Source organism: Heterocephalus glaber, unplaced genomic scaffold (genome assembly GCF_053883595.1).
Source record: "Heterocephalus glaber isolate CG9 unplaced genomic scaffold, H.glaber_assembly_v1.0 deba00001497, whole genome shotgun sequence".
NCBI classification, from domain to species: Eukaryota; Metazoa; Chordata; class Mammalia; order Rodentia; family Bathyergidae; genus Heterocephalus; species Heterocephalus glaber.
In genome coordinates, this window is record NW_028258320.1 from 44,777,631 (window position 1) to 44,798,443 (window position 20,813).

At 39.5% G+C, this 20,813-nt stretch overlaps 1 protein-coding gene across 1 annotated transcript in view; it reads right to left on the bottom strand.

Moving 5' to 3' along the window:
* Positions 1 to 8,536: 8,536 nt before the first annotated feature.
* Positions 8,537 to 20,813, bottom strand: part of Pdlim1 (PDZ and LIM domain 1) — a 44,914-nt gene continuing 32,637 nt past the window's right edge. Inside the window, exons 6-7 of the mRNA XM_004838554.4 lie at positions 9,848 to 9,965; positions 8,537 to 9,064 (exon numbers count right to left, since the gene is read on the bottom strand). Coding sequence (XP_004838611.1) covers positions 8,878 to 9,064; positions 9,848 to 9,965 — 305 coding nt within the window. The 3' untranslated portion in view covers positions 8,537 to 8,877. The remainder of the gene's footprint in view (positions 9,065 to 9,847; positions 9,966 to 20,813) is intronic.

Consider the following 20,813-nt stretch of genomic DNA (forward strand, 5'->3'; position numbering starts at 1 on the left):
AACACTCTGCTGGCACCAGCTCTCCCATACAAGTCAATGGAAGGGGATAACATCAAGTGCAGTTACTTCTCAGAGAAGACAGCTAGAACTCTTGTGCTATGCCAATCAACTCCATTCTATTAATGATGTGAAACAGTTAGTCATTTCAATATCTGCCTCTCTGCAGTGGAGATTTGCGCAGCACATCTCTATGAGGTTTGTATTGTGAATGGCACTTTGGCCTAGAAATTACCATCCATTTCTACTGCAAATGAAGGGCCTGGAGAGCTATCAAGTTTCTTCTAGGAAGAACTTGACGTTAGAAACCAAACACTCTCTACTAGAGACTTTATATGCAAACACTGGGAACTGTTGTTGCTTGCAGTTACAGACTGCACTTTAGGTCATGCACTTCCATTCATGTCCATGGGTCCCAATACTCAAATGAAAACTTTAGTGTGCAAACTTCAGATGAAACAGCAGAATTATTCTGGCAAGTCATTTGGGCTTCTAACATAGGGTTGTTATTGGTGAAATATTTAGAACTCTCCAAGCCATTTCTTTGCAACAGAGGTTCACGGCACTTTATAGGCCAAACTATGCTTCATAGAAACCTCATAGAGGTGGATTCTAAAATTGTAATACAGGTAGGCAGACACTCTAGTGAGTACATGGAGACTACATTCCCTCTATGGAGTTTAGTCTCAAACATCGGGAGGTATAATTGCTTGCAGTTACAACAAACTGCACCTCGGGTCAACCTCTTCTATTTACTTTTACGGGCACAACAAAATACCTTAGTGTATAAATTTCAATTCACACAGAACAAACATTCTAGAAGGTAAGTTAGGCTTTTAACATAGACTTGTTATTAGTGAAACATTTAGAACTCTCAAGCCATTTCCTAGCAAAAGAAATACACTGCACTTTCTAGGTCAAAATGCCATTCACAATAGAAGCCTCATAGAGGTGCACTTTGTACTCTACAATTCTGCAATACTGATAGGCGGACTCTACATTGAGTACATACAGACTGAAATCACTCTATGAATATTAACTCAGAACACTGGGGGGTCTGTCTGCTTGCAGTTATAAAAAATTGAACCTGAGGTCATCCATTTCTATTAACTTCTATGCAGCACAATACATCAATGATTATCATAGTATATAAACCAGCTCAAACATCAGAAACATTCTGGAAAGTCAGTTAGCCCTCTAACATAAAGTTGTTGGGGAAACATTAAGACCTCTGTAAGCCATTTATTTGCAACAGAGTTGCATGGAAATTTCTAGACCATACTACCATTCACAATAGAAATCTCATAGAGGTGCACTCTACAATCCTATAATACAGATAGGCAGACACTCCAGTGTGTACATCCAAACTGCATTCCTTCTATTGAGATTAATCTCAAATACTGGAACTCTTCAAGCTAGCAGTTACAAACTGCAACTCAGGTCATTAACTTACATTTACTTCTATGAGTCACAGTATAACAATGAATAGCTTAGTGTGCACTTCAGCTCAAAAAAGCAGATCCATTATGTAATGTCACTTAGGCTTCCAGCATAGAGCTTTTATTAGTAAAACATCTAAAACTCTTCAAGACATTTCCTTTCAAAAGAGCTTCATGGCCCTTTCTATGCCAAACTGCCATTCACAATTGAAGCCTCATAGAGGTGCACTCCACAATTCTGTAATAAGATAGGCAGACACCCCAGTGAGCACATCCAGACTGCATTCCCTATATGGAATTTATACACAAACACTGGAAGGTCTACCTCCTCTTAGTTATAACAAACTGTACTTAATGCATCCAGTTCCCTTCACTCCTAAGGGACACAAACACCAACGAAGAGCTTATTATGTTAACTTCAATTCACACAGCAGAATTATTCAGGAAAATCAATTAGGCTTCTGATCTAGAGTTGTTTTTGAGGAAAAATTTACAACTCTTTAAGTCCATTCTTTGCAACAGAGCTCCATGAAACTTTCTAGGTCAAACTGTGATTCGCAACAGAAATCTCATGGAAGTGCACTCTACAATTCTATAATAAAGATAGGCAGACACTGAAGTGAATAAATCTAGATGGTATCCTCTCTATGGGGTTTAGACTCGAACTTTGGGAGGTCTGTCTACATGCAGATACACAAAACTGCACTTCAGGTGATCCAGTTTGATTCAATTCTATGTGGAACAATACACCAAATAATAGCTTAGTGTGCAAACTTCAGTTCACACGGCAGAATCATTTTGGAAGTTCACTTAGGCTTCTGAAATAGAGTTGTTAATAGGAAACATTTGATCTCTCCAAGCCATTTTCTTGCAAGAGAGCTTCAGGGCCCTTTCAAGCCCAAAGAGCCATTCAGAATAGAAGTCTCATAGGGTTGCACTCTATGATTTTGTAAATACAAAAAGGCAGACATTCCAGTCATTACATCCAGATTGTATTCCCTGTATGGAGTTCATATGCAAGCATGGAGAACCCTTGCTGATTGCAGTTACATACTGCATCACAGGTTATCCACTTCCATTGTCTTCTGTGGGGCACAATACACCAATAATTAGCTTAGTATGCAAATTTCAGTTGAAACACCAGAATCATTCTGGGAAGTCAGAATTTTAACATAGAGTTATTATTGGGGAGATAATTAGAACTCCCCAAGGCTTTTCTTTATAACAGAGCTGTATGGCATATTCTAGGCAAAAGTGCCATTCACAATTGAAGCCTCCAAAAGGTTCATTCTAATATTCTGTAATACAGACACGATAACACTTCAGTGAGTAAATCCAGACTTTATTTCATCTCTGTTGCTTAAGCCCATACTTTGAGAAGTCTACATGCTTATAGTTACAACAAAATATACCTCGTCATCCAGTATCTTTCACTTCTATAGCCCACAAATATAAATGAAGAACTTAATGTGAGAAAATTTCTTCACACAGTAGAATCATTCTGGAAGATCAGTTAAGCTTCTAACATGGAGTTGTTGCTGAAACATTTAGAACTCTCCAAGTCCTTTCTTTGAAAAAGAGCTGCATGGCATGTTCTAGGCCAAAACTGCCATTTACAATAGAAGCCTCATAGAGGTACACTCTACAAATCTCTAATCCAGATAAGCAGATAGTCCAATCAGTACATGCTAACTTCCTGTGCCCAAAAGAGTGTATTTCCAAACATTGGAAGTTGTATCTGGTTGCAGTTAGAAACCAACTGCATCTCCAGTCATCTACTTCCATTCACTTCAATGGGCACATTTACACTAAATGAAAACCATAGTGAGCAAACTTCATTTCAAAGAGAACCATTCTAGAATGCCAAATAGCTATCTTACATATTGTTATTATTAGGGAAACATTTAGAACTCTCCAAGCCCCTCTTTGCAAAAGTGCTGTATGGCATTTTCTAGTCTAAACTGCCATTCACAATGAAATCCTCATAGCGGTGCACTCTACAAATATGTAATGCAGGCACCAGGGGAATGTTTGAATGAAAACTGCAGGTCAAACTGTAGAACCATTCTTTAAAGTGTGTTTGGCTTCCAATGTCAAGTTCTTCTTAGGAGAAACTTGAAAGCTCTCCAGGCCCTTTCTTTGCAGCAGAAATGGATGGTAATTTCTAGGCCAAAATGCCATTCACAATACAAACCTCATAGAGATGTGCTGCACTAATCTCCACTGCAGAGAGGCAGACACTGAAATAACTACTGTTTCACATCATTAATGGAGTGGAGTTGACTGGCATATGTAATGCAGATAGGCAGGCACTCCAGTGAGTAGGTGCCCACTTCATTCTTTCAACACAGTGCATTACTAAACAGTGGAAATAGATCCATGCAGTTACAACCAACTGAACCTTTCAGTAGGCTACAATGCAACACTGACAACCTAACTGAGCAAACTTCATTTCAAACAGCAGAAACATTCTGGAAAGTCAGTTATGCTTCTAACATTGAGTTGTTTTTAGGGAAACATTTAGAAACCTCTAAATCCTTTTTTTCCAAAAGAGTGATGTGGCACTTTGTATGCCAAACTGCCGGTCACAATAGAAGCCTCATAGAGGTGCATTCTACAAATTTGTAATGCATGCAGACAGACTCCAGCAAGTGCATGCTATCTTCATTAGCTCAACAGAATTTATTCAAAACACTGGAAGTTGTAGTTGATTGCAGTTACAATCAACTACACCTCAGGTCATCTACTTCCATTCATTTCAATGGGCACAATATACCAATGAAGACCTTAGTGACCAGACATTATATCAAAAAGCAAAACCATTTGGGAAAGTCAGTTAGTGTTCTAACATAGTTGTTATTAGGGCAATACTGAGAACTTTTAAAGACCCTTTTTGCAGCACAGCTCTATGGCTATTTCCAGGCCAAACTATGATTCACAATAGTACCAACATAGAGGTGCACTTTACAAATCTGTAATGCAGACAGATAGGCTGACACTCCACTGAGCACATGCTAACTTCATTCACTCAACAGAGTGTATTCTAAAGAGTGGAAGTTGTAGCAGCTTGCAGTTATAGGCAACTGCACCTCAGGCTATCTTTCATTCAATCCAGTGGGGGTAAAACAGTGAAGGCCTTATTGAGAAAATTTATTTCAAACAGTAGAACCACTCTGGAAAGTCAAATCACCTTCTGACATAGAGTTGTTAAGGAAACATTCAGAACTCCCCAAGGCCTTTCTTTGCAAAAGAGTTCTATGTCAGTTTCTAGGCCAAAATGCCATTCACAGAAGCCCCAGAGATTTGCACACTACAAATCTGTAAGGCAGATAGGGAGAAACTATAGTGTGTACATGTTAACTTAGTTCACTCAAAAAAGTTTATTTCCAAACAGTAGAATTCTAGCTGCTTGTAGTTACAACCATGTGCACCTAAGGTTATCTACTTTCATTCACTTCAATGAGCACAATATAACAATGAAGACTTTAGTGAGCAAACTTCATTTCAAACAGCACAACCATTCTGGAAATTTAGTTTGCCTTCACTCTAACATAGAGTTGCTCTTAGGGCAACATTTAAAACTCTCTAAGCCCTTTCTTTGCAACAGAAATGGATGGCACTTTTTAGCCAAAATTGCCATTCACAATAGAAGCTTCCTACAGGTGCACCCTATAAATCTGTAATTCAGACAGGGAGACACTCCTGTGAGCACATGCTAACTTCTTTTGTTCAACACAGTTGATTTCCAAATAGTGGAAGTTGTAGTTCCTTGCAGTTATGACCAACTGCACCTCAGGTCATCTATTTCCATTTTCTTCAGTAGAGCTCAATATACCAAAGAAGACCTTAGTGAGCAAACTTCATTTGAAGCCACAGAACATGTGGGAAATCCAGTTAGGTTTCTAACATGCAGTTATAAGGGAAACCTTTGGAACTCTCCATGCTTTCTGTTTGCAAATGTGAATGGCATTTTCTAGGCTACACTGCCATTCACGATATTCATGATAGACATCTCGTAGAGGGGCACTCTACAAATTTGTACTTCAGATAGGCAGAAGTTGCAGCTGCTTGCAGTTACAACCAAGTACACCTCATGTCATCAACTTCCAATCATTTCAGTGAGGCACAATACACCAATAAATCCCTTAGTGGACAAACTTCATTTCAAAGAGCAAAACCATTCTGGAAAGTCAGTTATGCTTTTAACATAGAGTTGTTACTAGGGAAACCTTTACAACTAGTCAAGCCCTTTCTTTTAAAAAGAGCTGTATGGCATTTTCTAAGCCAAATTATTTAACAATAGAAGTCTCAGTGAGGTGCAACCCTACAAATCTATAAGGCAGGTAGGCAGAAACTCCATATGGCTACTTGAAATTTTTAAATCATGTGCATGGCTTGCATCATACTTCTATTGGATACCAATGAAGCACTCATTTCTACATGTATTCTGCAAACATTGGTAGCCTTGTAAGGGACAAGGGGTTAGAGTCCCATGGCATGCATGCCAACGTGCACCCTGGGCATGGGAGCATAGGAGAGTGGCATTCAGGTCTGTTATGATTTATATGTAGATTACCCCCCAAAGCCTCATGTGGTCATAGATGGAGCTTTTGAGAGGTGATTGGATCATGAGTGGATTAGTCCACTTGAGTTTATAGATAAACGTGATTTGGGAGGTAAAGCCTAGTTGGAGATAGCTCACTGGGAGAATGGCCTAGAAGGGTCTATGTCTTTGCCTCCTCCCTTGACCCTGCCTTTGCTTCCCTATTGCCATGCCATGAGCTGTTTCTTCTCTGCCATGCCCCTTTGACATGCTGCTCTGCCTTGTAGCCAGTGGACTATGGACTGAAACCTCCACAAACTGTGAGCTAAAATAAACTTTTCCTCCTTTAAATTGTTAAGCATCAAGTATTTTATCCTAGTAATGAGGAAGTAACTAAGACAATGTCACATTGCACAGTCAGAAGTCTGTCTGGAGAAGGGGGCTGGATTAATTCTGACAGGCAACAGAATTTAAGGTTAGCTAAATCAAGTGGAAGAGGTACATTCCAAGTCAGAGAATAGTTTGATCAGCATGACTCTAGCTGAGATTTTCCTTTCAAGAAATTTCCTGGGAATTTAATTAAAGAAGTTGCAGGTCAGAATGAAAATATTCCAGTGTGTTCCTTCCATTCTACTTTCATTTTAGAGTAAATCTTTAAAAAAAAAAAAAAAAAAGACAGTACTGGTCAGCATGAATCACAATAGGCACAATCTTCCATTACTCTTGGCTGGAAATAGTTTTATAAGCCAAATTCTGTGGTAAAGAGAGGGGTTCTTAGCTACACAATACAGCTTGCATTTAGCAGTGGTAATGCTGACATTCCATCTCATTCAGCCAGAAAATAAATCAACTGCAGAGGCTATGTTTAACAGTAGTGTTCACCTGAAGCTTTTGTTATCTGACCTCTACTGGCAGCAAGACCTCTTCTAAGATCTGTTCCTAGCAAGTAAAGCTGTCATGAGGCAAAAGAAATATCAGACATTTTATGGGCACATTATATCAGTAGAAAGACTGAAGAAAGTTCTAAGAATCTATTACTCACCCAAACCCCTTCCAGTCATTAACCCAAATCATAGCTGTTACTGTATTTTTAAATGAATCAAACTTTCTGTGGTTCATAGTTTTCCATTTTGCCTTTAAAAAGCTTAGCAACAAATGAGGTTTAAAATAAGAACTAGTACCAGGGGTGGTGGTGCATGCCTACAATCCCAGCACTTGGGAGGCTGAGGCAGGAGGATCGCTGTGGGTTCATGGCCAGCCTGGGGTATATGGTAAGTTTAAGGCCAGCCTGAACTACATAGCAAGAACCTGTCTAAAAACACAAATAAAACACAAGAGCTAGTTAACTGCAAAAGAAAGGGAGCACAGATAAGTTTAAGTATGAAGTGATTCTGTTGGAAAGATTTCCATTCTGGGTCTTATAGCACTGTGGTTGCCCATGTGCATTCTTGATTCAGAGATCTGTAGTATGAAATGTTAATTAATGCTGTTTAAAATCCTGACAAGTTAATCCTTGGTGTATCTTGGATCTAAAATGCCCCCCAAAGGCCCAAGTGTCAGAGGCTTGATCTCCAGCTTATGTGGCACTGTTAAGAGGTGGCAGAACCTCTATGAATGGGGCCCAGTGGATGTGTTAGGTCACTGGGAGCATGCCATTAAAAAGTATTATGGGACCCTACTCTCTTCCCTTTTCTCTTTCTTCTCTGTCTTGAGATAAACAGTTTTGCCACATACTCCCCGAAATGACGTGTTGCCTCATCACTTATCAAAACATGGGATGAACCTACCAGACTAAAGTCTCTGAAATAGTGAGCCTAGATAAACTTTCCTCTTTATAAGTTGATTATCTGAAGTATTTTGTACAGAGACTGAAATCTAACATTGTTTCTTCATCAACAAGTATATTTTGCATGCCGCTTAAGAATGGATTTGATCTTTTGGGGAAAGGAGGATTGGCTGGAGTACCCTGCCCACTATTCTCAGCACACACTTAATACCAGGCTCTAGAAGAATGGTGGTACTTTTGAGCCACTGACTCCATGAGATTAGTCACCAGGAGATAATCTGTGGTGACCTCAGATCTTGACTCAAGACTTAACAGCCAGTTTCTGGTCTCTTCTGTGATGAGGGTATTAGCCATTTCCCTGAGCTCTCTGCTGCTGGTATCCACGTTCTTGAGTTTGCTTCGCTTCACAAAGGAGAACAGTTATGATGGCAACAACTAGCCTGGAAACTGACTTACTGAGGAATATTTTAAGGCCAACTGGTACAGCTCCAAATGGGAAGCCTTCATTTCCTTAGATAAATCCTAGAATGACCAGATGTAAAGAAAACATAATTTCATTAAAACCAGAACTATTTTTTAGTGTCCGAAAAAGAATTAGGAGCAAGCTTCAAAGAAATATAAAAACAGCTTCTTCAAATACCAGTTTCCTCATACCTAGGAGAAAGGCTTACAAATCTCAGAGAAGTAGAAAGCACAAAACAAGAAGAGAGACTTGAGAAATCTCACCAGGCAGGCCGCAGGGATAAAAGGGTCAAATGATAAGAGACAGTGTACTGTTTTACAATCTTTATATTTATTGTGTAAAACAATCAATATCAGACATAATAAATTTGGGCTGGTGCAAATGTGACTGAGGTCATTTGCAGTAAAGAACTGAGGTAAAGAAGGTACAGTGTTGCTGGCAAGGGGACAGAGAACAAAACCATTTTCCAGTAAATGTAAAAGCAGGCATCACAAAGCCAGTGTGAGTCAGCTTAGGAAGGGACTCAACACTTAATGTGTAAGGCTAAAGCTAAGAGAAGAACAGAACACTCAAGAGAGGAAGGACTGCATCACTCAGCAGGTGCAGTAGAGGTTGGGTGGAGAACAGCTGTCAGTCCAGAGCTGTTGGATCACTTCGGGAACACTGTGACCACATCATAGCCCTCAGGTGGTGTGACCCGTTCCCGAGCATGCTTTTCACAGTAGATCTGATCCTCTACAAAGAAATGGCCCTTCTGTTTCAGATTGGTACCACAGTCAGTGCACACATAACATTCAGGGTGGCGGTGATGGTTCCGTAACTTCACAAACACACCACTGCAGAAGTAAGGGAGGAAAGAGGGCCTCATTAGTAATAAGCACCTGCAGGTGACACCAGCACTCCACAGGTCCTTTCAGTGCTGAGGCCTGGGCTTCTCCTATCAAAAGGCAAAACAGAGGCCCCCAACTGGCCTGATTGTGGGTGTAAAGGGAATTTTGATGCCTGGGGTCCAGAAACATGTCTTTGGAGGCTCCTTCCTTTTCCACAGAGTGGTCTATTTTTCTCTGGTAGTACATGTTCATAAATAACCTAAGGGTTCCACAGCAAGAGAAAACCCACACCACCTGGCTCTGAAAAGCAAAGATTTCCAGGCCTCTGCTCCTCTTTTCTAGGCAGAATTTGTCTCTTTCTGTCATAGCTTGTATCTAGATGTTCTTCCAAAACCTCATGCAATCATAGGTGGGGCTTCTCGGAGGTGGCTAGATCTACGGTGTGATGTTGGGACTAAAGATCTGATGCTGGCATTAATGGTGGGATATAAATGACAGAAAAGGGGCTGCTGTCATCGCTTGCTGCTTGTCTGCTGCTGCCTCCTACCTGCTCTGCAATGCCCCTCTGCCATGTCACCCTGCTGTGAAGCCAGTGAATTATGGACTGAAACCTCTAAAAACTGTTAAGCAACAATAAACCTCCCTACTTTGAGTGTCCAGTATTTTGTCTCAGCAATGACAAAAGTAACTAGGACACCTTTATATTCAAATTACACAATGTCCAGGACTTTCCACATTTCCACTTCCCACCTGCAGGGCCTCCACGGACTGTGGGAAGCAGATACTCACACAATGCCAGTGCCACATTTGTCACATATGGGCAACTTCTGAGCATTTCCAACAGATGCAGCCACTTTGGTAACTGGAGCTTTAACACTTCTGAATCCTGAGGGCTTGCTGGGATCCCCTGAAATGAGGAAAACATTCACATTTGTTGAGAAGTGGAGAATCACACTAGTATAGCTCAGCTCTTTCAAAACTCTTTCAAAGATAGACAGATGACACACACGTATGTTCCACTAAGGTCATGAGCAATGGAGTCAAACAGATGTAACTGCTATGTAATAGTAGGCAAGTTACTCAACTTCTCTGGTCTCCTAGTTTCTCTATAGAGCAGAACATTTTTCTCTTCACTGTTATACAGAAAGATTTTTTAAAATACATAAGGCTCTCTTACAGTACCTGGTGTATGTTCAGCCCTCACAACACAAATTAAATTACATTACATTCTGATTAAAGTCATGTACACACTGATATGGGAACCTCACGTAAGTATGATAAGTGAACATAAACATTATCTGATAAAAGATGGTATATTTAGATCCAGGAAGACACCTGTATCATAAAAAGAACAAAATCATTTCAGTACAGCAGGCTATCAGCAGCCAGATAAAAATCATACACAGAGGAAGGAGCTTTTCTGTAGTCAGCCTCATGCACATGAAGTAAGTACCTACTTACTTGATTCTGACTACCCACAGCCCAGCTCATCGTATCTTAGGGGATAGAGCCCTGTTTCAGGGTAGCTATCAATAATGGTAGGCTCCTCTTCCCTTCTTCGGCCATAGATGGAGCTGCAGAGGCCAACATGAAGTTCAATCCTTTTGTGACTTTGGACCAAAGCAAGAATTGTATAAGGCATTCCAATGTATCTTCCCACATCTGCAGGAAGATTATGTTTTTCCCTCATTCCAAATAGCTGAGATGGAGCACCACCCCCTGGGCATGAAGGAGCAGAGGAGTCAAGTCTCATGGGGCACAGGTAGCCACCCCCCCACACCCCACCCTGCCTCTGGCCACTGGGCCACGCTGGCACCTGGATCTACACTGCACAGGTACAGGGGGTCATAAAGGCCATTGTTCTGAGCTCCAGAAGGTAGAGCAGAAGTGAACAACAGAGAGGGCCTCTCAGGCTCCTTCATGAAAATTGAAGCCCACTGGAAAAGTAAAGAAAATCTCTGCAATAAAGGCACATCAGACCACCATAGTTGGTAAATTGGAGGGATCACAACCTCCAATTGGAACCTGGACTATCTTCAGGGGAAAGGCAGCTGGAACACGCAGTAGAACCTTGCAGAGTTCAACCCAGCAGGAGGTCAGGGAGCTCAAATTGGGCCTTGCAGCCAGAAATCAGCCTGAATCTCAAGGGACAACTGCTGGCTTGCTGAGACTGACTTAGATCTGCACACTGCTACCCACGCTGTCTATTTTGACAGCAGAGACATACCCTGAAGGACACCCTTTATTTTTATTTTTTAATTTCAGTTATTTTTTCAATCTTTTTATTTTTATTTTTTTTGCGGAACCGGGGATCGAACTTAGGACCTTGCGCTTGCTAGGCAGGCACTGGTGCCACTGAGCTAAACCTCTGGCCCTTTTTCTCTTATATTTAATAATTTTTGAATTATTTATTCTCTTCTCTTTTCAAATTTTTTTCTTTTCTCTCTCTCTCTCTCGCTTTCTGTCTTCCACCTTGTTCTTCATCTCTCTCTTTTTGTTCCAGTTCCTGTCCAAATTGGGATTTCTTTTTTATTTCTTTTTCCTTCTCTCAATTGTCATCAGTTTTAAAGGAAAGTGAATACAGCTTCTAGCCTCCCTATTGCTGTTAGGTTGTTCTGTTCTTGTGTTTGTTCTTTCATTCTGTCGTCTCCTCTTGTCTTCAGCTTCTGAGAGTTTCCATGATCTTCCTGTATCCTCTGGGCTCCCTTCTAAACTTTCGCTATTCTACCTATCCCTCCCTCCCCAACTCCTTTTAAGTCCCCATCCTGAAGGTAAAGTTGGTATACTGAAGTTTATTCACTATAAACATATTTTGGGCTGATCATCAATTTTGATTTAATTCACATGGTTAAAGGTGATAGATTAATAACTACCACAAATTGTCATTTTCTAAACTGTGCTTGATGCTATTGTTGTTGCGGATTGTATCACTTGGGCTAAGGTGTTGTAATTGATCTAATCAGTGGGCCTTCCTGGTATACTGAAAACAAAACTGCCTAAGAGTCATTAGAGACTCAAACCCTAAAGACCAGCTACATCTGGAAGACACCTCTGAGAAGCAATTATTCCATAAGGGTTCTAAATACAAGCAACAAAGATACTTACAATAAGCAATATTGAAGTATCAACCCAGGAATTAAACCAAAAACAGTACCAACAACAAAAACAGAAATGAGAAGACACCTAAGCAAGGTACAAACCCAGACTTTCAGCTCACCAAAGGCAAATTCTGGGGGGAAATAAGGTTGAAAAATCAACCACCTGGACACCCTGAACTGATAGTAAAGGAAGTAACAAAACAGATGAATGAGGCTCTAGAAAAATTCAAAACAGAAATAATTTCTCAGATAACCACAGAGATATTGAGCAGAATGAAAGACATGATTAGAGATTCTAGAACAGAGACACATTAAAAAAATAAATAGATGAGTGCAGGACTATGAGGGAAGCCATGAATGCCCACCGTAGGAAAGAAATGGAATCCATGAAACAGATTCAACAGATGTCTAGATCAAAAACTCAATTGAAAGCATTCACAGCAGAATGAGCCAATGAGAAGACAGAATATCAGATGTAGAAGACAGGATTGTGGTCAGTGACCATAAAAAGAGAGATCTCTTAAAAATATTAAGGGAACATGAGAAATCAATCCAGCGGGTCCTAGATGATGTAAAGAACAATAATATAAGACTGCTAGGAATCCACAAAAAAGCAGGAGAAAGTACAAATGACATTAAAAAACTGTTCACAAAATTAATGACAGAAAAATTCCCAAACAGAGCAAAAGAATTTGACATAAGTAAGGCATATAGGACTCCAACTAGAATGATCCAAAAAACTCTACACCTAGACATATAATAATCAAGATCCCAACAACCCAACAGTAGAACAAAGTACTACAAGCAGTTAGAAAAAAGAAACAAATCCCACACAAAGGAAAGCCCATTGGAATCACAGTACACTTTTAAACACAAACCGTCAAGTCAAGGAGAGCCTAGAATGAAGTATTTCAAGCGATAAAGAAAACAACCTCCAACCTAGAGTGATGTATCCTGCAAAAGTATCTTTCTAAATTGATGGAGAAATAAGATACTTCCATGACCAAGGACACCTGAGAAACTTAATGAATATCAAACCCACATTGAAAACAATTTTAAATATCCTAGAAAAAGACAATGAAGGTCACAACTCCATGAGGCCCAACACAGCAAATCCACCAGGCAAGGCAAGAAATTAGAGAGGGGGAAAAATAAAAAATAAAAGCCTACAACAGGAAAATAACATGACAAGGATAAGTCAATACATATCAGTTATAAATATCAATGTTAATGGCCTCAATTCACCAATCAAAGGAAATAGACTGGCAGAATGGATTAAGAAGCAAAATCCAACAATATCCTGTATACAAAAACCCCACCTACTTCAAAAAGAAATTCACAGACTGAAAGTAAAAGGATAGAAAATAGTTTTCCATGCGACAGGAGCCCAGAAAAAAAGCAGGGGTACTTATCTGCAGACAAAGTAGATTTCAAACCAAAACTAATTAAGAGACAAAGAAGGTCACTACATCCTTGTAAAGGGAACAATCCAAGAGGAAGAGATGACAATCATAAATATAAATGCACCAAATACTAATGTCCCCAACTATACAAAAGAAGATTAGAGGACATGAAAAACCAAATAAGCACTAACACAATAACAGTAGGGGATCTCAAAACCCCACTGTCACAAACAGACAGATGATGTAGACAAAAAATCAACAACAAAATACTAGAACTGAACCAAGCTTTTGAAAAAATGGACTTAATAGATGTGTACAGTGTTCCACCCAACAAAATCAGAATATACATTCTTTTTGGCTGCACACGGGTCATTCTCCAAAATAGACCATGTGCTAGCTCATAGAACATGTTTAAGTAAATGCAAAGGAATTGAAGTTATCCCTTTGTTTATTATCAGACCATAGTGCAATTAAACTAGAGATCAATAGCATAAGAAACCACAAGAACTCCACAAACACATGTAAATTAAATAACACTCTCCTGAATAATCAATGGGTCACAGAGGAAATTACAGAAGAAATTATAGACAGTTTCTACAATTAAATGATAATGTCAATACAACATACAGAAATTTATGGGACACAATGAAAACAATCCTATGAGGGATATTCGTAGCAGTGAATCCCCATACTAGGAAAATAAAGCGAGCTCAAATAAACAACCTAATGCTGAACCTTAAGCTCCTAGAAAAAGTTGATCATGACAAACCCAAAGCTCGTGCAAGGGAGGAACTTTTAAAGATCAGAGTAGAAATCAATCCAATGGAGACTAAAGGAATGATACAAAAAAAAAAAAATCAACGAATCGAAGACTTAGTTTTCAAAAAAATTAAATTGATAAACCCTTAACCAGCCTTATCAAAAAAAAAAAAAAGGAAAGAAAAGAAAAGGCTCAAATCCATGCAGTTAGGAACGAAAAAGGGTAAGCCACAACAGATCCAGCAGAAATCAAGAAAAGCATCAATATCTATTTTGAGAACCTGTACTCTAATGAAATGGAAAACACAAACAAAATGGACAGATTCCTAGATACATATGAATTACCAAAGTTGAATGAAGAAAATATAAAAATTCTAAACACCCCAATTACAATCAATGGAATTGAAAACGTAATTAAAATTTTACCAACAAAAAAAGCCCAGGTCCTGATGGCACTGCTTAATTCTACAAGACATTTAGAGAAGAACTATTGCCACTACTCTTTAAACTCTTCAATTAAATTGAAAAGGAAGCAATACTTCTAAATTCATTCCTGGAAGCAAGTGTTACTTTGATTTCCAAAGCAGAGAAAGACCCAACCAAAAAAAAGAACTACAGGCCACTCTCCCTAATGAACATAGATGCAAAAATCCTCAATAAGATAATGGCAAACAGAATACAGAGGGTCATCAAGAAGATCATACACCCAAGTTGGATTTATCCCAGGGATTCAAGGATGGTTCAACATACATAAATCAATAATTGTAATGCACTATATTAACAGAGCTAAGTACAAAAAGCCTATGATCATCTCAACAGATGCAGAAAAAGCATTCAACAAAATCCTACACCCATTCATGATAAAAACCCTACACAATATTGGAATAGATGGTCTTTATCTCAACTTGATAAAGGCTATCTATGAAAAACCAACAGCTAACATCATACTAAATGGTCAAAAACTGAAAACCTTCACTCTAAATTCAGGAACAAGACAAGGATGACAATATCACCACTCCTGTTCAATACAGTTCTGGAAACATTAGCCACAGTAACTAGACAAGAGAAAGAAATAAAAGGAATAAAGATAGGAAAGGAAGAAGTTAAACTGTCATTATTTACTGACAATATGATACTCTATATAGAAGACCCAAAAAACTCTGTCAAAAGGCTTCTACACTTAATTGACAGATTCAGTAGAGTAGCTGGATATAAGGTCAACACTCAAAAGTCAATAACCTTGGGCTGGGGATTTAGCTCAGTGGCACTGTGCCTGCCTTGGAAACGCAAGTTCCTGAGTTCGATCCCTAGTACCACACACACACACACACACACACACACACACACACACACAAGTTCCTGAGTTCGATCCCTGGTACCACACACACACACACACACACAAGTTCCTGAGTTCGATCCCTGGTACCACACACACACACACACACACACACAAAATCAACAGTCTTCTTGTACACAAATAACAGAGTCACTGAGAGAGAAATTAGGGAAACAACTCCTTTCACAATAGCATCCCAAAAAATGAAATATCTAGGAATCAGTCTAACAAAGGAAGCAAAAGATCTCTACATTCAAAACTACAGCACTATGAAAAAAGAGACTGAAGTGGATATTAGAAAATGGAAAGACAACCTTTGCTTCTGGGTAGGAAGAACCAACATAGTGAAAATGGCCCTATTTCCAAAACTGCTATATAGATTTGATGCAATCCTGATTTAAATCCCAACAGTATATCTCACAGAACTACAGACAACAATCCAAAAATTCATTTGGAACCAGAAGAGACCTAGAATAGCTAAAGCAATTCTAGGCAGCAAAGACATGACAGGGGGGTATTACAAAATCCCAAGTTGAGACCATACTACAAGACTGTGATAAAAACAGCATGGTACTGGTAAAGAAACAGACCCAAGGATCATTGGAATAGATTAGAAGATGCAGAAACAACTCCAGACATACTCAGCTACCTCATCTTTGACAAAGGAGCCAACCATCCTCACTGGAGGAAAGACAGCCTTTTTAATAAATTGTGTTGGAAAAACAGATTTCAACCTGAGAAAGATTAAAGCTAGACCCGTGGCTTTCACCATGCACTAAACTAAAATAAAAATGGGTTAAAGATCTAAATATTAAAAAAGAAACACTAAACTTGCTGGAAGATAAGTTAGGTAGAACTCTTGAAGACATTGGCTTAGGAAAGGACTTTATGAACAAAACCTCAGTAGCATGGGAACTAGCAAAAAGAATCAACAACTTGCATCTCATCCCATTAAAAAGCTACTGCACTGCAAGAGAAACCACCAACAGAGCTAAAAGACAACCTACAATGTGGGAAAAATGTTTACTAGCTGTTCCTCAGACAAAGGTCTACTATCTAGAATATATAAAGATCTTAAAAAAATATATATACCCCCCAAATATAAAGACCCAAAACAATAATGGACATCTGAAATGAACAGACATTTCTCAGACAAAGAAATAAAAGCAGCAAATAAACACATGAAAAAATGTTCAACGTCACCGGTCATTTGAGAGATATAGGTGAAAACAACACTGAGATTCGATTCCACTCCAGAAAGAATGTCTGCTATCATGAAATCAACCAATAACAAATGTTGGTGGGGATGTGGGGAGAAAGGAACCCTTCTCCATTGTTGGTGGGAGTGCAGACTGGTGCAACCACTGTGGAAATCAGTATGGAGATACCTCAAAAAAGTATGATTAGTGGTCCCATTTGACCCAGCTATTCCTCTGCTGGGTATCTTCCCAAAAGAATTAAAAAAATCATACCACAACAATATATGTGCACCCATGTTTATACCGGCACAGTTTGTAGTAGCTAAAACTTGGAAACAGCCCAATCAGCCCAAACAGCCAATCACCTGGAGATTGGATAAAGAAGATGTAGTTTTTCTATAAAATGGGGTATTACTCAACCCCTAAAGAACAAGAAACTAGAGACATTTATAGCTAAATGGATGCACATTGAGGCCATACTCTTAAGTGAAATAAATAGGACACATGTGTAAATACCAAATAGTTTCTCTAGTGTGAGAAACTGAAAGTGTAAATAAGGATCAAAAGGTAAAATAGATAATGTGAAATAGGAAGAAAAGGACAAAAGGGAAGGGGAAGTGGGAGAGGTAGCACAAAGGAAAGAAGGGAAAAGAAAACATGAGAAAATGAAAAAATGGAATCAAAGTCTTTGTAAACAGGGAAGGGTGGAGGAGTGAAGGGAGGGCAGGGGAATGGGGAAAAAGTAAGAACCAAGATACATCGTGTAAAGGTACAAGACCCCAATGATGAATGCAACTGTACTGTATATCTAAAATGTACCAATAAACTTAATAAAAAAAAAAAGAGCTGAGACAGAAATACAATGTTAGATCTATGCCCATCCAAAGGGATGATGAGGTTCAGGTTGTGGGAGGACACTATAAAGGTCAACAGATTGGCAAAGTAGTCCAGGTTTACAGGAAGAAATACGTCATCTACATTGAATGGGTACAGCGGGAAAAGGCAAATGGCACAACTGTCTGTGTGGGCATTCACCCCAGCAAGGTGATTATCACCAGGCTAAAACTGGACAAAAACCACAAAAAGATCCTGGAATGGAAAGCCAAATCTTGCCAAGCAGGAAAGGAAAGTGCAAATTTGAGGAAGAAACAATTGAGAACATGCAGGAATAAAGTCCTCTTATATACAACTTTAATTAAAACTACTAAAATGAAAAAATATATATTAATGGTAGGCTATTAGTATCATTTAGTGGAATAGACTTCCCCATCCATGGGCATCAGCCAATGAAAGGGGAGCCCTCAGGCAAAGCACTAAGTGTGTGGTTCTGTGCTGTCCCCATGTAGCTTCTGCTCTCTCCCATGAAAGCAGCAAGACCCAGAGAGTGCTTCTTCCTTCACTAGCGCTCCACAAATGGGAAGACTCAGGGTGCCAGGTCCATCTCTGCCAAGGCCAGTAGAACCACAGCTGATCAGTGGCCCTTGTAAAATGCTAGTTATCCAATGCTTAGTAACACAAGGTGAAAGCTAGCTTGGGCTAGGCTATTGTTTGTTGGCTTATGGGAAACTCTCAAAGAAGTATCTGAAAGCAGCCTAGATTTTTGGGTACTCATGGCATAGCCTCTCAGGTGTCCCCACCAGTGGTGGGCCTCCTACACTGAGGAAACACATACCCAACTAATGAAACCTGAGTGGCAAAGAGATTCAGAGACCCCACAGGTTCTATTAATGCAAGATGGGAGTTCCACGGCTTGTAGAAGGTTCAGTTTTGTCCAGTCAGTAGGTGCATTAGCAATGCTATCTTGGAGCTTCCATATCTCCAAGCCCAAAGCACCTTCTTGCTTTACCTAAACCTTCCCTTCCTTTGGAAAAGACTACTGCCCTAATTTTTTTCATTGTTTGCATTAATTTTGATTTTTTAAAAAATGATATTAAAATGTTATTTTGTCTTAACTATTGTTTTTTTTTAATGCATCCTTAAATTCTGCATACAAACAAAATGCCTCACACATCTCACCTGAATCTCAGCCCTGCTCAGAGGGACCTCAGAAGCACTCAGGCGGGTGACTTTTCCACACATCCTGCCTCAAGTAAACTCACTTTCTAGCTGACAGTGCTTGGCTGCCTACCCCATGACAAGGGAATGACAGCTCAAATGCACCCTGGACAGTGCAGAAAGGCAAAACTGACTGCAGGAGGAATCAGCTCAACAATGGGTTGTCTTTTTCATACAATTCAATCAGCAGAAAAATCACCATGAAGAGAGGAGTGCAAAAATATAGAAGGGGAGAAGTATGAAAGTCCTTCATTGCAGGAGAATCCATAACCTGTTCTAGAATGAAGAGATAAGTGCTGAATTAAGTTGGGCACAGACAGGGCTGAAGAACTTGTGTGTGAATGACTCAGCCCTCACTGCAGCTTGCTGAGCCCTACAGTGCCACCTGCTGGCATGAGGTATTTTTCTCTCACTTATGCAGCCAACACTGGAAATTCAAATCTCTTCTCCCTTCACAACTAGATTAGGAATGGACTCCAGGCAACTACAAACATTTTCAAATCTCTCTTCTTCAAGTGACATAACACATGTTTCTGGAGAAAAGTGAAAATGGTCTAAATAAAGCACAGCTGATTTTCTGTCTGCTTCACTGTTCAAAAACAATCTTGCATGGCTCTACACTGCCTACAGAATCAAGTTCAGAATGCTTAACCTAGAACTGGTAACCTCTTTAAGACTCCAGACCACTGGAGGATCCTCCTGGAACTAGGGGCATCAGCCAAAAGCAGCCTGGATATCTGCTGTGCAAGTTTCCATCCAACTTTCTCCTCCAGGAGCCTACAGCCAACCCTGTGTCTTCTGGGCAATGATGTCTCCTTTTAGATCTGCACTCTTTAAAAGTCTCCTTCCACAGATGGATAAATAAACAAAATGTGGTATATACATACAATGGTTATTATCCCACCTTAAAAAGAAGGAAATTCTGACACATACTATGACAAGAATGAATGCTGAAACATTACATTAAGTAAAATGCATTGGTCACAAAAGAACAAATGGTATGATTCCACTTACATGAAGTATTTAGAAAAGTCATATTCAGAGACATAAAGCAGAGTAGCAGTGGCCATAGACTGATGGAACAGGAACTGGGGAGTTACTGTTTAACGCCAGAGTTTCAGTAATGCCAAGATGAAAACAGTTTTGTAGAAGGACAGTTGTGATGGTATCACAACATAAATGTACTTAATGTCATGGAACTGAATATTTGAGAAGGATCATAATGGTAAATTTTGTTACGTGGTTTGTTTTTTTTTTAACCGCAATTAAAAAAACATAAAGTCTCCTTCTGCTTGTAAATTTAGGAATTTATCCAGCGCAAGATGAGTGTGAGGAAACTAACACCCTTTTCTTCTAGTACAGAGGATGAAGTTCATCCTAAATAAGACAACCTGCATTGAGTCTTAATTGATTTATACCAAATCTGCAGCAGTCAAGCCTCTTTCAGATGCCTCATTGACTGACCACGTGGCACTTTATGACATACATTAACCTTAACCCTTTAAACAGTCTTATGAGGTGCTTGTTCCGAGTCCCACTGGACACCTTCAAGAATTAGGGTTTTGAAAGACTAGCAACTTGCTCAAGGTCTTGGCAGGCCCGAGGCTAATCCGGATGTCAGTGTTTTCCACCTACAGTGCAGTGCTCCTTACCAGGGACCTTTCTAAATGATGTAACCTCCATTGGGTGATTTTACCATGTACCAGCCTCTGCCCTAAGCCTTGACCATTTCATCTCAAGTGAAAGCAGCACTGAAGTTCCCTTCCCATCGAGCTTTCTGCATGTGATGAATGTTTAGTCTAGAATTTTTATTCTCTTGCATACAATTGAATGCAAATACACAGTAAGAGAAATGGCAGAAACTATAAGATCTGTTATCTCCCTCTTCCTTTCCAGCAAAATATT